Below are 19,064 nucleotides of genomic sequence, written 5' to 3' on the forward strand. Positions count from 1 at the left end.
GTTTGGTAATTTTCGCGACTTAATTTACGCTACAGTAGGGATAATTTTAAGCGCTGATTCTAAGCAATGGCACTCTATGTATAAGGAACTTTCTCAGCAACTTCAACTGGCTTAGATTTACGATTTATGTTGGGAATGCAGAAAGAGTGTGATACTGTGCCCTAGGAACGTTTCGTTCATTCCAGATGCAGTGAGCAGATTCGGGCACAGAAAGGCGCAGTAGAAATCGGTAGCGTGCAAAATTAGTATACATATAAGGTGCACCCGGAACGGATAGAATAAACGCTGGCCTATGGCTGGCCACTGTATGATAAGAAAATCATTTCGAATGTAGTTCCCTGTAGCAAGCAAGCTGGTAGCGTTGTGTTCGAGGTAAATTAAGTATCCTAGTCATTTTCATCATAAGAAAAGGTTGAATAAAAAGGTATTATAATCTTTAAATCGTTCCTGTTTTATGTTGCCGAAGCGTGAAGTACCGAAACAACAGCTATAAATCGGTCATGTAAATAACAACATGACAACACAGCTGGGTAGATTTTAACCCAATCGCTGATATCGACTGTTTCAAACTTGTTGAAGAAAACGTGTGTCTTGCTTTATGGGACCGATGATAGGTAAATACCTAGGGATCACTGCAATTTTTTACGGCTCAAAACATTCCAGTAGAAAAACAAGGCAAAGTATAATAAACCAATAAATATAAACGAAACAATTCATTTCAGTCGAATGGTCCGAAACTAAAGCCACAGCGAAGGAGTTATTCGAAGGATCACCCCCTCTTAGTTTACGATGGACAAATTGAACATCCAAACGCTGGTGTCATACGACACCGAACAACCGGCCGATTCCGTCGAATGGTGCCCACAGGAAGGATGGGAAGACATTTTCGTGTGCGGTACCTATCAGTTGGAACGAGAGCAAGAATCATCGTTAGCAAACCGGAAGGGACGCATACTTTTACACCGTTTCAATGAGAACGCTACCAACGAGCCCCTAACTCTACTGCAAACAATCGACCGATCGGCAGTGTTGGATCAAAAGTGGAATCCAACGCAACGACATCAACTAGCTGCAGCCGGAGCAGATGGTACGCTTGCAGTTTACGCACTGACCGGCGCAACAGAGCAACCCATGCTCGAGCACCAAACAACGGTAGCGCTTCGCGGTGATGAAACCGATGCTCGAAATCTGCTGGCCTTGGCGTTAGATTGGAGCCCGGACGGGAGGCGAATCGTCTCCAGCGATTCGCACGGTTGTTTGGAGATGTTTGGTGTCGAAAATGGTCTGCAGCCCATTCACAGCTGGAAAGGGCACGGTTTCGAAGCGTGGACCTGTGCTTTCAGCAGGCACAACGAAAATGTCGTTTTTAGCGGTACACGAAATGTTAACTAAATGCTGCGACATTCGACCACTCACCGTGTGTACTCTCTCTTCTTGCAGGAGGAGACGATTGCTTACTGTGCATGCACGACATACGGTGCCCAGCCGAACCAATTGTGAAAGGGAAGAACAAAACACATTCAGCTGGAGTTACCACGCTACTGTCGTTCGCGGAACGGGACCACGTGCTACTCACCGGAAGCTACGATGAAAACGTGCGTCTGTTCGATGAACGGCAGCTGAAGGGCAGTGTTGCCGAATTGCCCCTTCACGGAGGGGTTTGGCGTTTACGAACGAATCCGCACAGGGAACCGAGTCAAATTCTGTGCGGTTGCATGTATCACAACTTCAGTGTGGTTCAGCTGACATCAGACGATACGTTCGAACTGATCGGTGAGTATGCAGAACACGAAAGTATCTGCTACGGATGCGATTGGCAACAGGTAGGAGAAAACTACCGCACCGGTAAACGGATAATTGCGACGTGTTCGTTTTACGATCATAAACTATGCGTTTCGGAGATAAGTGCGTGTGTATGAACGAATAAAGAAAATTGAAACGAATGCGTACGTTTAATGCAAGCATTTGTGAAATGCTGTGTGTGTGCTAAGCAAAAGGCAACACTTTTCCACGAACTTCAAAGCTACCGGTTCCGAAGAACTTTTCAAAACTGTCCCAGGTGGCGTAGGCAATATTATTGTTCGCTCGTCGTCTGACATTTCGTTGACAGTTCAACGGCATTTGTCAAAACAGTGGATGTTCGGGGAATATACAAGCAACGCTATTGTGTGCAGCAGCTAGCTTAGTTTAGATTTGTTTCTTAGCAAAATGTCCGATAGTTGGCAGCTAAAAACCTCCTGCGGGGTGATTAGCGCTATTTGGAGCAGTATCGCCACCGCTCCATCAGGAGAAATGGAACACACACGGCTAGTTAAGCAACTCTGCAAAATGTTGCATCTAGATAGTCAAGGTAGGTGGGTTGGTGCTGTAGATCTGAAGAACGATCAACAATCCCGCTCAATTCTGTTGATAATGTTTCTGCTTCTCGTTGGGTAGAATTGGCGGTACGTCATATAAAAACAGCGCTAGCAGACCAGCTGATAGCTGTGAGCGTACGGGCAAAACAGCGTGGGAAACCAAAAGCCTCCCCTAGCTACACCTTCCCGAAGCGGGAAACGGTACCGGACGAACAGCCGGACCGATGCTGCTACGAATGCCACAATACAGGCAGAGTGGTAAAGTGTGAAGGTTGTGTAAGGAGTTTTCACGAGCGCTGTACCAAATCTCCCGAAGAGAAACGGCTCGAGCTGGCACAGTTTGTGTCGAAGGAAAAGCAAAGCATAATTTCTGCTTCCGAACACCAACAACACAATCCACATCAGACACCTGCTAGAGCCGGCCGACGGGCTTCCAATGCATCGGTTACCATCATTGATGACGGTAACGGTAGCTGGCCAGCAGATTTCCAGCAGGATGATGATTCTGTTGAGTTGGTAGCAGAAGAAGGCACACTTCCGTCGGTGGTAAAGCATGAGTCCGGCTTCGACTTTTCCAGTCCGGGCATTAAGGTGGAGGAAGATGTAAAGGAAGGGCTGTTTACGGACGAGCCCATGTTCGTTTGTATGGTTCGGCCACCGAACAGACGGCTGGAAAGAATGCTCAACGAACCAACCATCAAACCGGAAGTGCCGGCAGACGCTAACGACGTTGCTGCAAAAGCGAACGAAAATGATACGATGCAAAAACGATACTGCTATGCCTGCCATGTGCTTAAGAACAGTACGCACAACATATCTCCTAACGTGGGTACGCGAGAATTAAATTATCTGTTAAGCTTCGCCGTTGAGCAGTACAAATCATGGGTAAGAGCACAAACTGATTTCTTTATGCATGGCAATGATCGATCAATGCACCATTTATCATTCTAGCTTCCCAAAGATACCTTCTCGTCGTCGAAGCTTTTCCGGGACAAAAGAACGACGGTGCTGTCAAGCAAGACTGTTGATACTTTCAAGAAGATGCTTCTTCGTACGCCCACATCGCTTGCAGCTGTACAATCCAAGATCCTGAACGAACAGTACAACAGTCTGGAAGAGTTCCACGTTGATTTACTGGACATCGCGCACAATGTAGGAGTCATCCATGGAGGTAAGGCAATCATATTGACCAATTGCCCCAGTCATTTAAATCGTTCAATTCTTTCTTCTCGCTCAAAACAGTGAACTCATTGGACTATAGTGCGGCAATGTATTTTCTAGCCGATTGCTTGTATGAAGTACGAGAAATACGCCAATGTTCGGACTGCTATCGCCATTCGGCGGAGAAAGCAGAACCGGATTGGTTCGCGCGCCCGTGCCGCACTCGGCACGAGTTAGTGTTTGCCAAACAAAAAAGTTACCAGTACTGGCCGGCGAAGGTGGTGCGAGTTACGAACAAGACGTACGACGTGCGTTTCTTTGGTGACAAACATTTGCGCGCGTTGGTGAGTGCTGATTGTGTGAAACCGATCGATACCGATCTCCGTTCGCTGCAAGTGAATGCTAAGCATCGCGGGTTCCAGCAGGCGATGGCCGAAATGCTTAAACATCAATCGTTGTCTGAGAACAGAGAATACTATGCCTTTTCGTCCACCACCGGACAGGTGGTACAAAACACGGGAAGCATACAGCAATCGGTTGAAACCACAGTACCGCAACCACCACTACCGCCACCTCCTGCGTCTAACGACGGGGACGATCGAGTGTTAAACCATGGCCTGAATAGTTCACGGCCCGTAACAAGGAAGCGCGCCAACATAAGCAATCAGTCTAGCATCGCTGCGACCCTCCAGAAACAGCGGAAATTATTAGATCGCTTTACGAATCCGGTAGATGTGAAAGCTAAAGCTTTGCAACTTTTGCAGGAAACCGAAGAAAGGTTTGCACTAAAGCTAGAATTGCTTAACATCCAGCACCGAAAAGAAATAAGCGAGGTGAAGAAGAAACAATGGGTAAGTGAAGTGTTGGCTTCTGGCCGCGAAGCTTATTTACCATGCTAATTTAACTGTCCACCTCGCCCGCAGTGTGCCATGTGTGAAAAGGAGGCCCGAATCCAATGTTGCTGGAACACGTTCTACTGCACGACTGCCTGCCAAAAAAACCACGCAACACAACACCAAAAGCGACACCAGGCCGGCAGCAGGTGCCATCGCTTGCGTTCGCTTTCTGTGTGTACCACCACCTCGCCATCACAGCATGCCAGCTAATGCTGGTACACCAAAATAATAAGATGTTGCTTTTAGTGTTACCACTAGCTGATGTTTACCTTGCATGTACATATCTGTATTTATTTGGAAAACTACACTCTCATTCATTTGATTTTATTGTTAAGTATCGTCGACGAAATGTCGCTACCGACATTTTGTGCTGCTGTTTGCAGTAGGTTTATGAAAATGAGATACATAATGAATACTTTCAGAGTTGAGTAATGAAAATAAAGTAAACAACAAACGAGCAGATTTATTTTTTACTTCTGTCTGTGTCGATGTTGCTATCATGTGGCAGGCTACACTATACTATTCCATCGTTAGGCTACTCTGCTACCGAATACGCAGTTCAGCTTTTTATGGTTCCATTGGATGGGTACGGTCCCGAATCAATGTTCGATTCACTTTCGGCACTAGCGGCAAGATGTTTCAACCGTTGTCTTTCCACATCTCGCCGCACTCCTTCATGCAATCGTTCGCTACAACGTATAGGAAGAAAATGCGTGTTTTATGTTGGAATATTATCGACACCTTTGGCTGTACTTACCGGTCCGCTGCTTGACTGTAGTGCACGTAAGCGATGAGACCACCGCTGGCAATACAGGCCGAAACAAAGGTTAACTTGGCCGCCGTCGACATAGTAGATGGTGCACTTTCGGGGAAAATGCTGCAAAACAATAAACAGCAGCAGATTGTCCGCCCGCCGCGTTTGACGTTTCTCATACAAAATGTAAACAAACCCTTCCCGCTTGACACCATCCATGCTCCTCCTCTCAACACCCTACCCGATAACGCAAGCAGCCCTTCTGCGATCGTCACAAAACAGCAGCCAGATTTTGTACCAAAAAATGTTCTTTATTTAAGAGAAAAACGTAACAAAAGTTGTTTTGCACTTTTTGCGAGTCTCAAACGTCTACGATTACAAATCACTGTGGCCTTACGTATGCAATAGCATACCAATAGGCGGTCGGAACATATACAATGAAACAGCAGTACGGTTAAGAAAAGGCTCAGTCCTCCAATTCAGTCCATATGAGGTCATTCAGCTCGTGCCCATCCGTCCACTGCAGCACCTTGGCCACGTACGGATGCTCCAGCTTCCCGATCGCATTCTGCAGCGCATCGTGGCACGTGTAGCCGCGTCTGGCACAGGCGTACCCGTTGCTACCGAGTCGCAGCATCGGACAGACATCGTTCTTGCCATCGCCCGCGTAAAACACCTTCTCGTACTCCACCTGCCGTTCGTCGTGCTGTCGGCGCAAAAATTCGGTCAAAATCTTTCCTTTGCAGAGATTCTTCGAGCTGAGCGTGCATTCCGTCTGGAAGTGGTACGGACGCAGCTCCAACAGCCCGCTGCTGTCGAACCGCGCCGGATTAGTGAACACAGTGTGTATGTACGAACCGATGTCATTGAACTCGTTCCACAGCCGTATAAACTCCGAGTTGGAATCGCTTATTATGATCACATCGAACCCGTGCTGTACCAGGTTACCGATGCAGGCCTTCATGCCCGGAACCTCCGGTATGCCGCGTATTGAGGACGCGATGTCCATCGGTTTGAATCCGTTCTGGTGCAGCAGCCGGAAGATGCGCTGCATGTACGGGATCCAGCCACAGGATCGAAGTATGCTTTGCACATCCGGTGGCACGCCCCCGGGACCGAGCAGATCTCGCACCACAATGTCCGTGTTGTATTCGCAGACGGTATGATCGAAATCTAGCACGGCGAGCCGCTTCAGTATCCGTCCGCTGCTGGAGAACATCCTTACGCGGCCCGAACGTTCCGGTTGCTTTCCGTTTGCAGCCGTTTTGTACAGTACACTACACAACAATAACACCCAAATACACAAACACTCCACGCAGTCTTTTACGTGCAGTATCGAACGGTTTGTGGCAGTTCACTGAGAAATGCATTCATGAATGGTGAAGTTTAATGCGAGCTGTGTACTGCACTGGGTGCATGCGGACCTCCACCTCATCCCTTTCGCCGGTTTCCACTGTATCGTCGGTCTGGTGTGACGGAGAATTCTCGATGCCGTGCCGAGTGTGCCGCCGCCCCCGAGTGCGAATTTTGCCGTGCGCCACGTTCTATTTTAGATGAGAAAGTTCAATATCAACAATTGCGCCGATAGGGGAGCGTCCTCTTGTGTGACTGTTACTACAGCAGCGGACAAGCACTGTACACTGACCACTGCGCGGACGGGAAGATGGATTCGGTTGGTCCACTTTACGTCAACAAAAACAATCGCTGGCAAGGAAACACACACACACAAACACACACCATCCGCGACAGCTTCTTGCGCTGCAGATGACAACAAAACCAGCCAAATAACAACGCCACTATAGGCGAGGATGTGTGGAACAGGCGAACCAAGGACACGGACGACGAGAGGAGCGTTGGAAACAGGTCATTTATTTTGTTTCTATTTCATCGTGCAACATTTGAGCCAACAAATTGGGTGAGTATCATTTTCCTTCTGGGGTGGATAGAAAAGTGCGCATGAATTTTCATCTTCGCTGTACATGAAATTACGTTCAATAGGTATGTGTGTGACGATCCCGTTGTGCTGCAGCAGCATGCATCCGCGGTCTGATGCATCACGGGTTGTGTGATTTGAATCTCAACTGAAAAAATAGCACCCGGAATGTAGCCGGAAGATCACTGGTTGGGTGGTTAGTCTAGACATAGGGAATGTTTGTTTATATAAAATACTTTCCGAAAAATGTACTAAAAGCTGAAGAAATCATAAAAATGAATAAAAAACTATTCTCAAACGTTATGCTATTAACACGTGCTTCAACATTCAACACGTGGTTTAAATCTCCGCACGTAGGAAGGAGATGATCGAGATACTTTATCAGCATGTAAGAAATCTAAATTTGACGTTAGATCTCGAGGTCCTTAGAGACCCTAATCAGAATGAACAACCGTTCCCCATACCCAGACCAGACGGAATCTGCGAGAGAGAGGGAGAAGTTTAGAAGCTCGAGAGAACGGTGGAGGGGGAGGGAGAAGGGGGTTTTCTCATGACATCGCAGATCCTTCGAAAGACCAATCTCCTATAACGGGGCCGCTTACGAAGTCCTATTTCACAAAGGGATTCAAGAAGAATAACTTGATAAAAATAGCTAGTTATAAAAAAAAATAATTACAAAAAAATCAACGGAGTTGCACACACCTATCGCCGGCATCGACCAAACAGCAGTAGTAGTGGATTACAAGTAAATAAGTTAAACATATAGGTTTAGCCAGATACATAAGCTCCGTAAGTTTAGCTGTAGTAGCTTTCGATTCTAATTATACGTACGTGGATGCAGTAACTATACCCTGTAGATCCACTTTTCATAAGTAAGATTCTACATGATCTGGAAAATTGAAGTAAGTGGGTATTTTCAGTAATATTTGTAATATTCTCCCTTTACGCTTTACTTTATTCTATTGCTATTCTTTATGCCATATGACTTTCAAAAAAGCGTTAATGCCGTGTGAAGACCGTCGCCGCTGTCGTCTCTGTCACCGGACCGGATCGACATTCCAGGTACGGCTAAAGTGAATATAAGACTCGTCAGAAATCTGATCGCTTTCATTATAAAAACATCTATTGATCAGATTCGAAAAATCCTTTTAATCCTTTCACAAAAAAAGAAAAACAAATCACCCTAGTATGTTTCTAGCTTAGGTCCAGCTTCGATGAATAAAATTTTGGGACAGTGCAAGTACTAGGCCATAATCCATAATTATGATAGTCAAACCTGATCGACTTAATCAAAACTTCATGAAAGATGGGTGCAGTAATGTTCCTGGTTGGAAGTTAACAACTGAACTCCGACGGATACTACACATTATGTGGAATAAATGAAAACTGGTGTTAATGGTCCAGTAGAACTATTTAATAGATGATAACCTTAAGCTGTAGTAAATGTGATTGAATAGTAAGTGAATTAAATTTTGCCTGAGTCTGTTTTGTTTGTTTTTTTTTACGTTCTTTGCAAAAGCTCCATCCATATGATTTAAATATGCTAGAAAAAGGGGGATCCATTTCCAACCTTTTCATGCATCCCGACCGAATGGCTCTTTTGTATCCATTTACTATTTGTATATTACTTTCTATTGCCTATTGAAAATAAGTAATGAGGATGGCTAAACTCTCTGAAATTGTTTGATAACGTAACAGAGTTTCGTTTTTAATGAAAATAACTTGAACGTTCTAAAGAGGAAGTTCGGAAACATTTTTGTAGTTGTCTGAAAGCATTTCGAACTGTTTTGGTACAGCGGCACACCCGCATTACAGCGGTACGCGAAAGCACGTAACAGCAAGCTTTGCGGTTGAATAGCCAATTTGCTTCGCAATCCATGAATAATAAAGACAACTTAAAATTGGATATCAATAAGATTTTTTATCTAAAACTTAATATAAATAGTAATTAAAGTAATAAATAGTAATTCATTTCTTAATCAAAACAGGAATTAGATGATTTAAATGAGGCATCAACAACAACAAAGAACAAGGCAGTTAATCCTGAATCAGGATTGGATTTGTATAGATAATTAAGATTACTCGCTGTGTAGACTAGTGGAATGTTTGTCTAGAAAAAGATAATTTTAAATTATTTTAAAAGGCTTGAGCCAATAACAGAGGGATAAAAATGTGTTTATAAACGATTCTTCTCAAATTTACTGGTGGAATTGAACTATTCAGAGTTAATTCGAAATTTTATAATAGTTCTTTTTTCAGTTCAAGCCTTCAATCAAATTGAAAAGCAGTCAGTTTTAGCCGCCTTACCGTGATTCATCTATGACCTAATGGCAAGTTCCATTAGTGCGTTGGTGTATAGCATGAGGCAATACAATACAACAAGAGTACTTCTTCTAATCAATACATACAGCTTGCTCATATTGTTTAAATATATTTTTGATAATGCCATTGGTTTAGTAATAAACTATTACTACGATATAATTTGCTGTTATTGAATTTTCTAAATGAACGTAGTTTTCTTTATTAAAAAATCGTTTTGTACATAAAACAGTTTTTTCGAAGTTGGTGCGTTTGTCCGTAAAACTTCTAGAGGGATATCGAGCCCTGTTGACAATTTCATTAAATTAACCCCCAATTGATACAGCCTTCTGGTGTGAGTCATTACTGCTAATGTCATGTAACTTTCTTTGCAGTGTTGTTGCAAATACAAATACTTTATCGATTGTACTTTAAAAAGAGAGACTTGCATGATTGCAAATCAAGTGCAATGATGCAAACATTTGGGAAGTGAAATCATATCCACCTCCACCAACAAGATTAGACCAACACAATTGCTGTTGGTTACCAAAAAAAAAAAAAAAACTAAATTTAAATGACGTTGTGTGATGAATGAAAATGCCAAATGTTTTAAATAATCGTTTTCCCCAGTCAATACTCCCCCTTAACAATTAGGTAGCGTTTTGCGGTTTTTGCAATGATTGTATCTTACTCCGCTCATCGGCAGCACGATTTTACGTATAAAGGTAAGCTTTTGCTATTAGGAACACATTCAAGGCAGCACATAAGGCAAGAAGCAAATGGCATATTTTGGTAAGGCATTCTTCACTATCTTTGGCACTGGGTCGTGGTTGACAATTGAATTGCGATGCGTCCCGATCGCAACCCTAGTGGTCCGGTGTCATCTGCAGCACCTGCTCGATCCAGCCGACGTACGACGATACGCGCGTGTACAGTCCTGGTCGGTTAACCGTTCCACAGATCCCACCGTTCGATGTGATTCCGACGATATAGTAGAGGGAAGCTTTTCCATTCGCACCAGCGAGCGGAAGCTTCATCTGCAGTGGTCCACCGGAATCGCCCTCGCAGGTGTCCTTGCCACCGTGTGGATCTCCGGCACAGAGCTGGGTCGGGAGCACGCCATGGCGCAGGCGTCGGTTGCGATACAGCAGCTGGTTGCACTGGTTGTTTGGCACGATCGGTATATGCACACGTTGCAAAGTCATCGATGGTTCTTCAACTGCAAAGGAGAAAATAACTTTTATATTAAATTTTTGGTAAAAATTAAGCAAAGTTTTTTTTTTGGTGTAAAAGTGCTCTTCAGTAATTCTTTTTTTATAACATAAGTAAGGCGGGAAGGGAATGGGAAAGAGGAGAGGGGAATTTGTGAATTGGGGCAAATTCACAAACGTGTTCCTATATTTGTGTGTGTTTGTGTTGATGAGCCCATTGTGAGTTTTAGTATTAATTCCTTGGCCTAAAACTTGGTTCATTTTCTAGCAAGTTTTATTAATTTTCTCGCTCTTTCTTGGTAAATTCACTAGCACTCTAACGAAAAAAGACACTTAAAAAATATGAACGAATTTAATCATTACATTAAATAAATGTTCATAGTTCATGCAGAAGCACCCAGTTTGTGCATATTGAATAGCATCGATGATGAAAATTAGCTGCTTCTCGGTAGTGTTTTTTAATTCGTTTTCTCCAAAAGAAAGTTTCACGTTTTCTACCGCAAAAAGCACAAAAACTAAGCATAAAACAGTAGCACCATTGCTTCGACTCTTACACAAAGCTTGTTAAAAATTGCAAAATTAAAACATGTTTGAAAACTTTTACTGCGTGTTGCGTGTGTAGATGTGTGATACCAAAGGTTGAAAATTCTCTTCACAATCATAGATGAAGTTTGTGGTTGGAACTGGTTTGCATGGAAATGAAGGCTAGCGTTAGTTTGAAGCCGTGACGTAGGCCTTATTGTAAATTCCCTTCAAGAAAAATTGTCGCTTCAAGACAAAGGTTTCGTAACATTTTCATAACACTAAGCACTACAAATTATCAAACTTTGTTTAGCAAAAACTGTTCAAAACTCATTAAACACAGGGCACGTATGTCAAAGGCATAGAAACGGCAGCAGGAGTATGTCGCAATAACTTACAGTGGCCAACTTTTCCCCATCCCGTAGCAATCAGCCGAACATTCTCGGGGAGTGTTTCACTTGGCCACAGGTAGGCTGGTTGGATGGTGGTTATGGGCGAAGACAGCTCTATCAGAGCGATATCGTTGTACGACAGAATGCCACCATATCCCGGATGCTGTACAATCGCCCGTACAGCAACGATCAGAGCAGGCTGGCGCAGATCTTGCGCTCCGAGTTGAACCACCGTGGGGGGATTCGACATGCCGACGTGTGCGCAATGGGCCGCCGTCAGGACGAACCGATCCGATATCAGCGAACCTCCGCAGAACCATTCGTAACCACCGACACATCCGCCACCGTCCGGATAGAGACAGGACCGTCCAAGGGCAACCATATGAGGGTACTCGCCGTCGTTCGCACTTTCGCCACCCACTATAGCACCCACCATCGGTATTTTATTGAGATACACACTGTACTGCACCAACGATAGGAGCAGGAACGTACACTTTTGTCTGCACTGCATTCTGATGGAGAACGCCCTGCCAAGTTGCACGTACTCAGACAGGTACTGGATCGTTCTACACCACAGATCCGCCGGAAAGGATCTCTTTTACTTTGAACCGTTTTTTTTCTTTTCTGCACATGCACTTGCACAATCACAAACGCACAAAACACAGAGCAAAAAAAAATAGTTTTTTCTGCTCTGAATGTTAGATCACTAATGCAACGTTTTTTTTTTTCGTTCAATTTCCCCAATCCCCGAATGTTTGACACAGATCACCAGCAACGTGTTCACGGGTCAGCTGGCAGCATCCTGCACAAGGATAAGCTTGCACCACATGGCACAACCGTTGCGTTCTTCCAGTCGTTGCGGAATGAGCGGTCCGTCGATGACCGTGCGCGTTTTGAGCGAGCGGGCGTGCGTTTTCCGAAGCGTTCGGCGATGGTGCGTCATCGTTGTGTCCGTCCGCGGTGTCGTGCCGAGATCAAGAATTGACACGATCGAAGATGGACTGCTGAAGAAGGCTTTAAGCTTTACGCCCGAACTTCGGCCACCACGCACACATCCGCGTTCGTTTCGGTGTTCCAAAGGAGCTTTGAAGGTTGCGTATTCGCGCGTACGTACCTGCTGCTGCAGGGGTATTGCGATCGCTGCGCAAGTTCATGACACCGGGCAACCGGGACCTAGTGGGTAGAAGCGAGAGGCAAGGTTCATGACGAACGATAACGTAAGGTGGGGAAGGGGGTGGTATTCAGTTGGGGAGGATTGAATGCAATGGTATTGGAAGAGGGGAAGGGGAAGAGGAGGGGAAATTGGTGGGGTAGTACGTAAGATGCTAGACTTCTTTTAAAGTTGCATCGTGTGACAAGCGAAGGCATGCGAATGGACAAAACGCGGGTGCGATACAGGGTCAGTGGTGACCTTCGGCGCTAACGAGCAAACCTAGCCGTTGCTGGGTTTTGACTAACTTTCAGAAGATAATCTTATGAATGGAGAAGCTGTCAGCGAACCAGCCCCAAAACTGGATTTATCCCCGTTATCATATCCGATTGATACCGCCCATGTCGATGTCCTTGTACTTTAACGGCTTGTGCCTTTACGGTGCCTATTTTTAGAAGACTCGTTTCTATATCGCTAGAACTACAGACTGTGAGTTTAGTAGAATTTATTCGGTTTCTGAATGCCGTTTAAAATTTGTCATTCCAACCAAGACAATATTTTTTTTATTTAAAATTGACTTCTTTATAGCTGGATGTTTGTGATCAGAGCTGTGCATGCAGAGTTTTTGCTGTGCCGGTATCCACAGCAATGGTATTATTGATAGTTTAACCAACATTTAAAGACCCCGGCGCTTCATGGTGGGTTATGAGCTTGTGTTTTATTTCATGCATATATGAACACATTAAAAATTGTAAATATAATTAGTAGCTTATCATATCAACAAAAAGCGCTTAAAATAAATGTAATGCTAAATCCAATTAAATTTTACACAAAGTGGTTTACACTTGTGTTTAGACACTTACTACTTCCGAGTTACGGATGAAAGCGACGATCGTTCCTTCGGACGGCATTTTAATTTGCATCTAAGTATAATTGTAATAAAATGTATAAACGATACATTTTATTTTTGCATTCAAATTTAGTTAGAAGTATATTGTGCTTATTGAAATAATTTGTTTATATTTTAATTTTTAATGAGTATTGCAACAGTTATGAAAAAGGTGGCAGTGCACATACTCGCTTTCTAGCTGAAAACTTATGAAATGGAGAATGCTTCAGATATATTATTTCTATTATAAATACGCTAACATGACCAAACACCTGCCACTAGCCTAGCCCATAGTGTGTCTACACACTAAATATTGAAAGAAGAAGGCGAATGCATCACGGAAGAGTGGTAGTGGTATTGAACGGTGGCAATGGAGTTTGGCGGTGGAGCCGCCCATGAATCATACTCGAAACGACGCTTAGCGTCAGTGGACACTGTTCAAGCATGCACGCACAGTGCACTCACGCTGTTTGCTATGGGCGCGGGAATGATGGGGCAGTGTGCGGGTATTTTATGCTGCCGGCTTCAATGCACCATCCGACCGGAAAGCTGCCGGATTGCTGATCATTGAAAAAAGCTCTCTCGATCGATACCAACAGGATCATAAAAGTCTTGTTTACCTTTTTTGCTCTCCTTTGCACCACTGCGTTGCAGCCTGTTTACGCACACCTGAGACATGACGTGGCAGCGTGTGAACTTTGGATGTGCAAAATGTGTGTCGGTGTATGTTTGAGCGATGGTGAGGGCTTGGCGTTCGGTGCGATGCTGGAGTATCTCGGTGTACCACACATTCCACGCATGCGATCCCTTTTCGACCGGAAGCGGCGCGGAAGCCTTCGCCAAAGCCATCCCTTTTGCGCTGGAACGCTTCCCGACCGATGAGCTTGGATGGAGCTTTGCTTAGTGTCACGCCCGAGAGGATGCTGCATTCGGCAAGGTCACGAGTAGTGAAGATGGTGGAAGGGTACATTTGGGGTGAACGGTGCATGAATCACCCAGTACCCAATGGAGGCCAACGATTGCTGAATGGGAGACGGATATTGAACGAAATTTTCGGAAGGAAAGGAATGTAGACTATGTGATGATAGGTATGGTAGCGTTTTCTAGGAATGTTTTACGCATGTTTCATAACCGTATGTAATATTATTTTTAATGATGTGAATGAAAATATGATCAAATACAATTAAGCAATTTTGGGGTGAGCTGTTCTGAAACCGTGTAGCAAACATAATCTACTTTCTTTTTCATTACTGCTCTTCTCATGATTCATTCTTAAGCATAGTAATGATGGTACACAATTCCAAAAAAAAAAATCACTTGCGTTATTGTGCAAGCGATGTACTAGCCAAACGACCTTAAAGTGTTGCTTAAGATTAGATTCAAACGCACGATGGGTAGAAACGTTACAAACCATTTTGGTATCTACCACAGTGCATATTTCCAAGAAATTTAATTGTTATGTTGTGATCTAATTGGGGCGGTCGGGTGGCCGAGGCGATAACGGCGCCGGTCTCACACGGCAGGACCGGGGTTCAAATCCCATCCAGACCGCCTCCCCGTACGCTGGGCTGACTACTTTGCTACGGGTAAAATCAAGTCACAGAAAGCCAGAAATTGGACAGGCCAGACCTATTGAGGTTGTAGTGCCAATGAAAAAGAAGAAGAAGAAGAAGATCTAATTTGTTACAAGCAAATATGGTACGAAAACTAGCAACATGGAGCAAAGGCGTTTTGGAGCTGTATATTGTTTATTTTAAAATATTTTTTACTGAGATCTTATTTCATACCTTTCTTGACAAAAAAGAAGTAATGGGATATCGTTAAGAGTCTTATTTAGTATTTAAGTGTGACGGCTTGACGCCGTATTGTCTTCTTACTATATAACTTACTAATCGTATAACTTACTTCTTGCTAAGTTTTATTTCTTTTGGTCGGCATGTTGTACTGATAGACAATGGTGCAACACCATCAAAATGTCGGCCGTAGCCTAAAGCTGTTAAAGTGGCTGCAAGTTGTATCAGCATCGAACTAGTAAGTAAATACATTTTAATTTGTACCAAAGCGTGCCAAATGTGCTTGACTCTGTTTAGAGAATAGTTTAATGTTGATCTTCATTAGAACATATTATTATAAAAGTATATCAAGTATACATAGTATATGTTTATAATAGAATAAAACTAAAACATATTTTCAAATATTCTTTTTTTATTCATGAAGTCATATTACTTTAAACTAAGTTCATAAATAGTATATTCGATATTGAGCTTTGATACAGAACATTAAGAGATAATACAAAAAGATGCTTGAACTAAGATTAAATCGAAAATAGTTGAACATATTTCCGTACTAAGAACCGATTTTTACTTCCCCTGTCTCATGCACCAAACAGTTCAGCGATTTAATAATTAGTTCGATAGTCTAATTATTTTGTGTTGACCAAAATAATTCCCCACCGTTTCACTGATATTCCGGCTGATTGAACGATATTGACGCGTGATCCGTATTACCGTGAAGTAGTGAAGAAATCACATCGGCTATTAGACAAATAATTCATGTCAGGGTCACCAAAGCCCATCAAACAGCACGATGATTCATTCATCCGTTTAGGGCCGCGTGTGAAATAAAACATTAACCGATTAAAGTTAAATTACTCATTACAAATACTTGGATCATCCGCAGTCGTCTTATCTCGTTGCAATTGAAAAAAGAATGAAAAATTTTAAACAATAAATCTGACGTGCGAGCGGCTGTGGGTGGGACGTTTGTTTCAAAGCCGTCAATCCTCATTCGAATTTATTTATTTTTATTCAAGAGCCTCTTTCAACGCTTCTTTTAAGATCTATATTGAAAATCGAAAACGTCATCAATTGTTTTCACCCTCTCACTGTTACGATTGACCTTACACTGCTCCTTTCGCCGTACATTTCATTGATCGGTCGATCGTACTGTACGTGCCGAATGGCTCAATCGCTGCTTATTATGAAATTCAGTGACGTACAGCACTAGAGCATAATATGGAGGTCAATACAACCAACATCAAAACCACAAATGACGCATGCGACGTAATCGTTTGCGGATGCGTAGGTTTATGCTGTGACTGTCGTCATCAAACTGCAGAGCTTTACCTTCAACCATCGTCACCGTCCGCTGGGTTGGGTAGATCCGGTCCATTCATGAAAACCAAATCGAAAGGTGTGGAGAATAGAAGAGAGTACAAGAGCTGGACGTGAAAGAAAACAACGTGCAAGTCATCGACGGCCAGTGGCTACGAACAAGTAGAAAGAATTGTACCGAGTTTGGGATTGAATCTAATGCATGCGATCCGATCCGATACGGATTAAGCTAATATTTGTGCAGCCCGTGTGGTTGTAGCAGAACAGGATCCTGTGCGTACATGGGATTGGTTCTATATACATATTCGAAATATATTCTGTAAACCTGTTGGGATAGAGTTATTACTAGCGTTTGGGCAGCAAAAGCCTTGAAACCAGTTAAGCTTTTTTATCTCAAGAAGAACGAAGGTATCGATGGTACGTCACTAATGTCGCAAGCCTCTGTTGTACACGTCACAAGAATGACACTAGCTAAAGACAATTACTGATAAACCGGTGTATGATTTCCCGGTGTATGATTCCGTTCCCCACAAGAACTATAAGAACTATAATATCGTCCAGCATCTGTTGTGTGTTGGGTTGTACAATCGTTCAATTTTCGTGGTATTAGCAGTTTATTGAAAAAATTATTTAATAACAACTATGCTGAAAAACGATCACACATTTTTTGCAGCAAATTAAGATCGATCTACGATTTTTTTTTATTGCTTACACTACGATTCTGTGGGCAACATGCTTGTGAATGAACTACCGCTCTCACGTCCGGAATATAACACATTTTCTGGTAGCAGCATCAACAGCAGCAGCTACAACCGAAGGAGAAGCAAAACAAACGAGTAGTACATGCGGCTCACGTTTGCGATGCATGAGCCAGTTTTCGGCAGTTTGCTGTAAACAATCAGACGTGTTAATTTGCGCCATAGGCGGTGTCCGGTGTCGGTGTGGTTAAACAAGTTTGAACATTTGATAGAGTTGTGAGGCAGGCATCTTAAAAAGCTACCACACGCGATCGTGCGGTTTAGAAGAGAGAAAGAACGACTTAAGAACAAAACAGATAAGAGATCGCTTGTTATTGTGGTGTTTTTTTGTTATTGCAAATTTGGAGCTTTGGTTTCAGGATACGAAGTAAACAACAAATGGCCAATGCCGGGTGCTGGGTATTGTGATATATTTAGATACGGCGTAATATTAGACAGTAAAACGAATCGTCACTCTTATTTACCATCTTTTAACTACGTCTCAATTGAGAAACTCTTTGTGAAGAAAGTTTAATATATTTGAAAGAAAAGTAATACTGCTTAAACCATTCACTGAATATAGACAATATTATTCTCGAAAATCCAAATAAATGTGCTAACTTTAGGAAAGAAAAAACACTGTAGAAAATTCGCTTAAAAAATGTAATACTTTTCCAATTGAATTATGAACTTGCTTTTTTGATTTGCTTCATTTAGTCTACCGTTTGGCACATCGCATTTTAGCACACGCAACCGGCCACGAACACTTTAAACACTGCGTAACGCACATCCCACGCGCCTGTGCGCACGCTATTCGGTGATCGTTTGTGACACGTTACGAATGCACACTTTTAGGCGCAACACCTTCACAGCTATCACGCACTGCATCTCCGTTCGAATGTTTGGGCATTATCGCGACGGCAGGGCGGATAGTGGCTGTGAAGATGTAAAAAACCACACAACCAGCTAACCACACTGCCAGAGCGTATATTGCCCCTTGGGATGGGAATGTGGGGTGCACAGTCTGGACTGGAGAAAATGTCTCCTGCCGGGCCGATGGTCGATCGCTTACTGATACTTACCGTGCCTGAGAACATCCCCAGATGCCTGTAAGATACTAGGTGCACAAAGGATCGTCTACGATTGCCAGCTCAATTATTACCGAGCAGCCAATCTCCTTCACCGGGATCGGAATAGTGCTTTCCCTTCGGACGGCTTACCACATGGTTCTAAAATCTACATTCTACATGCGCGTGGCCACTGACCATTGGCTCACCGATGTTTGTGGCGACATTCAAATGTCTTCTTCGGCTAACGCTTAGAACAACCCCCGATTGCCCTTGGCAGCCGTACTGGCACCGGGCTGCTTCCTCACGTACGTTCTGAACGTTCTGGATGGTCGATGAAACGACGACGGTGATGAAATCGACAGAAATCTCCCTCGGGAGATACGGTTGGCAAGTGTATTTCACCATCGATCGGGGGATGCTGCATACTGCTGCTCACCTCACCATTAATTTCGTTGCATTTTTTGTTGCCTTCTTTTGGTTCAGCTGGTGCAATTATTCAGCCGTTTGCACATCGCAAATGTAACCGGTAGGTTCGATTTTCGGAATTGCCACCGTTGCACGAGCGCATGTGTCGTTTCGCG

The 19,064-nt window shown here is 43.5% G+C and overlaps 4 protein-coding genes and 1 long non-coding RNA gene across 5 annotated transcripts; 3 read left to right on the forward strand and 2 right to left on the reverse strand.

Annotated features, from left to right (window-relative positions):
• The first annotated feature begins 466 nt into the window (after positions 1–466).
• On the forward strand, positions 467–1,943 carry LOC118504379 (diphthine methyltransferase). Its single transcript, XM_036038789.1, has 3 exons — positions 467–614; positions 723–1,372; positions 1,441–1,943. Exons 2-3 carry the CDS (start codon positions 790–792, stop codon positions 1,917–1,919), a joined length of 1,062 nt encoding a protein of 353 aa, XP_035894682.1. The 5' UTR covers positions 467–614; positions 723–789; the 3' UTR covers positions 1,920–1,943.
• A 183-nt stretch (positions 1,944–2,126) lies between these two features.
• Positions 2,127–4,874, forward strand: LOC118504380 (zinc finger MYND domain-containing protein 11). Its single transcript, XM_036038790.1, has 5 exons — positions 2,127–2,350; positions 2,437–3,242; positions 3,309–3,528; positions 3,600–4,369; positions 4,442–4,874. The coding sequence occupies exons 1-5, from the start codon at positions 2,209–2,211 to the stop codon at positions 4,622–4,624; spliced, it is 2,121 nt and encodes a 706-aa protein (XP_035894683.1). The 5' UTR covers positions 2,127–2,208; the 3' UTR covers positions 4,625–4,874.
• On the reverse strand, positions 4,853–6,960 carry LOC118504382 (pyridoxal phosphate phosphatase PHOSPHO2). The gene is made up of 3 exons (XM_036038793.1): positions 6,814–6,960; positions 5,172–6,712; positions 4,853–5,103 (listed from the first exon to the last, which is right to left on the reverse strand). Exon 2 carries the CDS (start codon positions 6,385–6,387, stop codon positions 5,635–5,637), a length of 753 nt encoding a protein of 250 aa, XP_035894686.1. The 5' UTR covers positions 6,388–6,712; positions 6,814–6,960; the 3' UTR covers positions 4,853–5,103; positions 5,172–5,634.
• On the forward strand, positions 6,921–7,770 carry LOC118504385. Its single transcript, XR_004905295.1, has 2 exons — positions 6,921–7,083; positions 7,167–7,770. It is a non-coding gene; the product is annotated as an uncharacterized LOC118504385 (long non-coding RNA).
• A 1,719-nt stretch (positions 7,771–9,489) lies between these two features.
• LOC118504381 (serine protease snake-like) lies at positions 9,490–12,455 on the reverse strand. The gene is made up of 2 exons (XM_036038791.1): positions 11,531–12,455; positions 9,490–10,618 (listed from the first exon to the last, which is right to left on the reverse strand). The coding sequence occupies exons 1-2, from the start codon at positions 12,033–12,035 to the stop codon at positions 10,266–10,268; spliced, it is 858 nt and encodes a 285-aa protein (XP_035894684.1). The 5' UTR covers positions 12,036–12,455; the 3' UTR covers positions 9,490–10,265.
• Between the last annotated feature and the right edge of the window lie 6,609 nt (positions 12,456–19,064).

The sequence above is a fragment of the Anopheles stephensi genome, chromosome 2 (genome assembly GCF_013141755.1).
Source record: "Anopheles stephensi strain Indian chromosome 2, UCI_ANSTEP_V1.0, whole genome shotgun sequence".
In the NCBI taxonomy this organism is placed as follows: Eukaryota; Metazoa; Arthropoda; class Insecta; order Diptera; family Culicidae; genus Anopheles; species Anopheles stephensi.

What these genes read in the sequence shown, in the direction of transcription:
- LOC118504379 (XM_036038789.1), top strand. Translation starts at nt 790, where the DNA reads ATGGACAAATTGAACATCCAAACGCTGGTGTCATACGACACCGAACAA. An exon ending in CGAAAATGTCGTTTTTAGCG is followed by an intron (nt 1,373 to 1,440) that starts GTACACGAAATG and finishes CTCTTCTTGCAG; the next exon opens with GAGGAGACGATTGCTTACTG.
- LOC118504380 (XM_036038790.1), top strand. Translation starts at nt 2,209, where the DNA reads ATGTCCGATAGTTGGCAGCTAAAAACCTCCTGCGGGGTGATTAGCGCT. An exon ending in GTTGCATCTAGATAGTCAAG is followed by an intron (nt 2,351 to 2,436) that starts GTAGGTGGGTTG and finishes CTCGTTGGGTAG; the next exon opens with AATTGGCGGTACGTCATATA. An exon ending in TTGAGCAGTACAAATCATGG is followed by an intron (nt 3,243 to 3,308) that starts GTAAGAGCACAA and finishes TTATCATTCTAG; the next exon opens with CTTCCCAAAGATACCTTCTC.
- LOC118504382 (XM_036038793.1), bottom strand. Translation starts at nt 6,387, where the DNA reads ATGTTCTCCAGCAGCGGACGGATACTGAAGCGGCTCGCCGTGCTAGAT.
- LOC118504381 (XM_036038791.1), bottom strand. Translation starts at nt 12,035, where the DNA reads ATGCAGTGCAGACAAAAGTGTACGTTCCTGCTCCTATCGTTGGTGCAG. An exon ending in ATGGGGAAAAGTTGGCCACT is followed by an intron (nt 10,619 to 11,530) that starts GTAAGTTATTGC and finishes TCTCCTTTGCAG; the next exon opens with TTGAAGAACCATCGATGACT.